This window comes from Chinchilla lanigera, unplaced genomic scaffold (assembly GCF_000276665.1).
Source record: "Chinchilla lanigera isolate Chin_1 unplaced genomic scaffold, ChiLan1.0 scaffold00036, whole genome shotgun sequence".
NCBI classification, from domain to species: Eukaryota; Metazoa; Chordata; class Mammalia; order Rodentia; family Chinchillidae; genus Chinchilla; species Chinchilla lanigera.
Genome location: NW_004955437.1, coordinates 3790629 through 3796623, shown reverse-complemented (window position 1 = coordinate 3796623; position 5995 = coordinate 3790629). Strand labels below are relative to the sequence as shown.

Sequence of the window (5995 nt, the reverse complement as noted above, 5' to 3'; positions counted from 1 at the left end):
ATGTATAAAGTCTTTTCTTTATATAACTAACTCCTTAAGTCTCCGTGTTATCAAAGATGCCCTATTCTATATTTTCTATAAATTCCTATGTACTACAAATCAAGGCCACGCAGAGTGAATATCTGGTAATGATTTATTATATGGGAATGATGTGAATATGTTAACTGCACCCCCATCCGTCATTATTGTAACCTCCCAAAACTGTCCCTAGCAAGAGAAAGCAATAGCAATTCATTTTCTACTGGAAGTTAGTAGGCTTGATTCTTTGCAAATATCCAGTAAAGACAGGGAAGCAATGGTAGGTACACTGGACACACGAGCTTTAGTTCTTGCCATTCACTTGGTTTGACAATGCAGGGAGATTATCTGATGGTCAGGACGGGGGGAGCGGGGAGTATGATACCACGCAGACAGAGGCAGAGACGCTGTTAAACACCTGCAGTACACAGGGCAACCCCATAGCAAAGAGCAGCTCAGTCCAACTTGTCAAAATGCCATCAGCGCCTGAGAAGTCTGCTGGACAGCAGCGAGGGTTACGCGCTGCCGTTTCTGGCTGTGTGGGCCCTCTGCAGGGAGCCTAACCCAGTCTCTGCTCTTCTTTCTCTCAGCTGCTCCTGGCACAAGTTCCTAAGATGCATGCTTACCATCTTTCCCTTCCTGGAGTGGATGTGTTTATACCGATTCAAGGATTGGCTTTTTGGAGATTTACTTGCTGGCATAAGTGTTGGCATCGTGCAAGCTCCCCAAGGTAAGACAGGTGCAAAGCCTGCCCACCCAGAGACAGTCTGTCAGCTCTTAGCCACTTGCCCAGGGCGGACTCGTGCTGGACGAATAGAGAAACGCGTGAATTTCATTTGCATCCTTACTGGTTGTTCCCTGGCGGATTTCTAACCCTTCCGGGACGCATTCAAAAGTCTCTGTTTGATGTAGATGCTGGGCCACTTTGCAGAATAATCGCAGCACTTACTCTGGGTCATTTTTTTGGTTTCGCCGATCCCTTCACGCTTGTGGCTGCCGTAGACATCACTTGGCGTTGGTTTTTTCTTAGAAAAGCAGAGGCTAGGAAACAGGATGCTGGGATTTCTCCAGCAGGGGACAGCCAGGGGCCTTCCTCCTGTCTGCCCCTTGGCAGGTCAGATGTAAGACAACAAGAGCACACGGATAGAGGGCTGGGGATTTAGCTCAGCAGCAAAGCGCCTGCCTGGCAAGCGCAAGGTCGTGAGTTCGGTTCCCGGTACCGGAGAAAAACAAAAACAAAACAAAACAAAACAAAAAAAAAACATGGATAGGAGCGGGAGCTATAGCATCTGGGTTTTAGAAACCTCACTTCCCAAGCTGGAGTCAACACTCTTGTAACAGTACCCCGGGTGTCACTTCCAGAGCGCCGCAAGGACCGCATTCCCAGGTCTCCATGCTCCGCGAAGCCCAGAGCGCAGGCTGCCCACTGGATATTCGTCTTTCCCCCCAAGTCCTCCTGGTCCAGACAGAGCTTAGGAACTGGGATCATTTTTACCCTAAGCAGTTCTGCCTGGAGGCACAGCTGACATTCTGCTGTTACCAGGTCTCCAGGGGAACAGAGGAGAAGGTTAACCTGAAACCAAATCTGTCCCCAAAGAGAATGGGCTTTGTGTGTGTGTGTGTGTGTGTGTGTGTGTGTGGGGTGTGCTGATTAAATCCAGGGCCTTGTGCATACTCGGGAAGCACTCTGCCACTGAGCCACACCCCCACATAGTCTTTAAACACCCCCATTTCTCAGTTCTTCTGGGGCCCGCTTGTAGGATTAAAGCTGGTGGTGAGGCCGCTTGTGCCAGAAGGAAGCTGACCCGGTGGGCAAGTGATGGCTGAAATGCGGCTCTGGCATAGGGATGTTGATTGGGGAAATGGAATGGAATATTTACCTGTTTATAAATTGTTGTACAGCCGGGTATGGTGACGCACGCCTGTAATCCCCGCACTGAGGAGGCTGAGGCAGGAGGATTGTTGTGAGTTCGAGACCAGCCTGAGCTACAAAGTGAACTCAAGGCCAGCCTGAACTGCACAGCAAGACCCTTTCTCAAAAAGACCAAAAAAAAAAAAAAAAATTGTCGTACAGTAAATTTTACTTTTTTTTGATGTATAATTCCAGGAATTTTAACACATGTATGTAGTTGTGAAAATGAAGGGGGAAATTAAACATTTTAAATAAAAACCTGCCCAGGATGCCCACCAAGACCAAGTGGATATGTCCAGCAGGCCCGATAACAGGACATTCTTTCCTTTATGTAAACCCTGTCTTTACTGCCTTTGTGTAACTGATGGCCTTGCAATGCTTTTGTTTTTTGGGTTTTTTTTTTTTTTTCAGTCTTTTTTGAGATAGGGTCTCACTATGCAGTTCAGGCTGGCCTTGAGCTCACTTTGTAGCCCATACTAGTCTCAAACTTGCAACGATCCTCCTGCCTCAGCCTCCCAAGTGCTGGGGTTACAAGCATGTGCCACTGTGCCCGGCTACAATGTAACTTCAAATATAACAAGACACTTCTTCCTTTGTGTAACTCGTGCTTGTTTAACGGATGGCCTTGCAATGTAACTTGAGCTGTTTAAAATCCCTTAGCAACTCATGATGTCACCGAACACTCCAATCAAATGCGCCAAATCTGCCTTTGTACCTCCCAGCTTGTCCTCCCTATAAAAGTCCCAAAACTCCTCTGGACAGGGCCCTGACTCTTTGGAAAAGAGATAACAGTCAGGCCCACTGGTGTAATAAACTGCCTGCTAAACCTTCTTGGTGCCAATTCTTCCCATGTTTCATCTGTTTTCTGTAACAAAACCACCACCATACTGGATACAGGAAAATTCTGTCACCCCCACATCTCACCTGTGCTTTCACTTTATACTCACATCCTCCCTATACCTACCACACCTGGTACCACTGCTTTGGTCTCCAGTATTAGGGCTCTGGTTCTCTGAGAACGTCATGTAACAGATTCATATGTCATGCAACTCTGGAAAGCTGGCTTCCCTCATTCAGCATTACGCTTTCTTTTTTCTGGAGACAAGGTCGTGCCATGTAGTTCAGGCTGGTCTTGAACTCACTATATAGCCCAGGTTGGCCTAGAACTTGCAGCAATCCTCCTGCCTCAGCCTCTTAAGTGCTGGGAGTATAGGTGTGCACCACCACGCCCAGCCATTGTTTTGCTTTTGATATTCATGCAAACTGTATGTATCAATAGTTTGTTCCTTTTTAATTGCTGAGCACAACTACTTTAATCTGTTTTCCATAGATGTGTTATGTTTCACAATGAGATGGGGATGGTTAAATTAATTACCAGAACTATTACTAAACAAATTACTCAAAAAGCAATTAGGACACTGTGCTATTGCACAGGGAGACAATTAGGACAATGGAACAGAAAAGAGAGTGACGCATATATGAATCACGTAATTTGTATCAGATATGTCACTACAGAGACAGACTTTTTATTTATTTATTTATTTTTTTTTTTGGTACCAGGAATCGAACTCATGACCTCACGCTTGCCAGGCAGGCACTTGTGCCACTGAGCTATATCCCCGGCCAGAGACAGACTTTTTAATGATCAATAATGTGAAACATTTGGCTACAAATAAGGAAAAAATAGTTTAGATAGCTACCCTACAGCATGCACAAAAATGGGTTGTTGGTAGATTAAAGACCTAAATGTGAACAACAAAATAAAGAATTTTTAATAATAGAGGAGAGTATCTTTACCATCTTGAGGTTTTTAAACAAAACATAAAAAGCAGCTGGGCGAGGTGGCACACGCCTGGAATCCCAGCACTGGGGAGGCTGAGGCAGGAGGAGCATTGCGAGTTCGAGACCAGCCTGGGCTACAAAGTCAGCTCAAGGCCAGCCGGAACTGCATAGCGAGACCCTGTCTCAAAAAGACAAAAAAAAAAAAAAAAAAAAACCTTCAGTACTGTGAGAGCACAGCACTAAACCAAATGTGAGGCCCCCTAAACCCAAGACGCCGCGCGACCGCATAGGTCAGCACCTTGGAAGCCAGCCCCGGCGGCTGGTACCGAGCGCAACCAAGATGGCAGCCGCGGCACTTTTCCTTGGGGCGTGTTTGCCGAACACAGTTTACAGTTACCTTGGGGAGTGGGTATATGTGCACAGTCCCGCTTGTGTCTGTTTAAAATCCCCTTTCCCTTCCCTCCCTTCTCTGACTTCTCTCTCTCCATTTTCACTCTTGTTGACGTTATTAATCTCACTCGTGCTCATGGCGTCCAGCGTTTGCGTTTGTTGAGGTTAAGTTCCTGTGCATGGCATATCTCTAGTCTACTCACTCCCCCTTCCCCTCAGCCCTTGACCTTAGCCTCTTGGACCCCTTCCCACTTGCAGGCTATCCACCCCCCTGCCCCCTGCTATCCATCCTCTATTAATCTCTCTGTTCGTGCTTTGCCTTACTCAAATGAGAGATCACTGCCTCAGCTGCACCTCAGCTGGATCGCAGTAAGGTTCATGCTCCTATGAGAATCTTGCGCCGCTGCTTCTCTGGCAGGGGCCAGAGTTTGGGAAATAATGTAAGAAATGGGTAGGTAAATGCCTATTGGTTGGTGCCACCGACACACGGGGGTGGGGCTTCCATTGTCCACACCCAGAACTATGCTACACTGAATTATCACACACCCTTGATCCCAGTATCACACACCTTGTAATCCAACATCACACTAATCTAACATCACACACACATGGTCCAGCCACCTCCCAGAAGCTCCACCTATGACACATGAGGCTTTGAGAGGACATCCAAATACAAACCACGGCAGTTGCGAAAACAAACTATGGGGAGGATACCTAGAAGAAGGATGGCTGAGTCATTTGGAATTTCTAATTTTAGAACTTTGAGGGAATCTCCGTACTTGATGTCCATAATGGTTGTACTAGTTTACGTTCTAACCAACATATAAGGAAGTTCCTTTTCACCACAGCCTTGCCAACATTTGTATTTTTTTGATTTCTTGATGATTGCCATTCTTTCTGGAGTAAGATCAAGTCTTAGCATTGTTTTATTTCTTTTTTAGTTTAATTTTTTGTTTTCTTTTTGTCTTTTTGAGACAGATTCTCTACTATGCAGTTCAGGCTGGTCTTGAGCTCACTCGGTAGCCCAGGCTGGTCTCGAACTCACAGTGATCCTCCTGCCTCAGCCTCCCGAGTGCTGGGATTACAGGCATGTACCACCGTGCCCAGCAGGAAATTTCTATGTATTGCAAACATATAGTAATAAAAAAATAAACTAAAACAAATAATCCCTCTTCCCCAATCCATGGAAAAATTGTCTTCCACCAAAGAGTTCCTGGTTCCAAAAAAGGTGAGAGACTGCTATGCTACTGTACCACAACCACCCTTTACAAGATAATCAGGTGTATCAGAAAATGAAGTGGCTAATAAGAGTGCTGCAGATAAATTCAGAGTCATTTTTTAGAGAAATAGCTACAAATGAAACAAACACTGAAATATCTACAAATGAAATTATTTAATATCTTGGAATTGCTTCAAAATAAGATAGGGTGGGAGAGAAGCGGGCATGCATAAAACAAGACTGACACAGCACACCGCTGTTGAAGGCAGCAATGGGTCCGCAGGAGTTAAGTGTTGCAGTCAGGGTTTACAAGGAGTTAGATCTAGTACAGGACACATAATTTATAGGGTTACTTAATAATATTTACCCAAAAAGTGATATGCAGGAGAGTGCAAGCAATCTGTCCCTGCACTAGAGACCCCCAAAGCCCAGCTGAGGCCCCCAGCAATGTCCCCCATGAGTCTAGCTGGAGGCCTAGAGCCCACAACAATGTCTCATGTAAGTCTGCATCAAGGATCTGACTGGGCCAGGCATGGTGGTGCATGCCTGTAATCCCAGCACTTGGGAGGCTGAGGCAGGAGGATCGCTGTGAGTTCGAGACCAGCCTGGGCTACAAAGTGAGCTCAAGGCCGGGCTGAACTGCATAGCGAGACCCTGTTTCAAAAAGACAAAAT

The 5995-nt window shown here is 46.0% G+C and overlaps 1 protein-coding gene across 1 annotated transcript in view; it reads left to right on the top strand.

Moving 5' to 3' along the window:
* Positions 1–5995, top strand: part of Slc26a8 (solute carrier family 26 (anion exchanger), member 8) — a gene marked incomplete in the record, with an annotated part of 70536 nt that overhangs the window by 15196 nt on the left and 49345 nt on the right. The window contains 1 exon segment of the mRNA XM_013516889.1: positions 609–748. Within this exon segment, the coding sequence (XP_013372343.1) occupies positions 609–748 (140 nt within the window).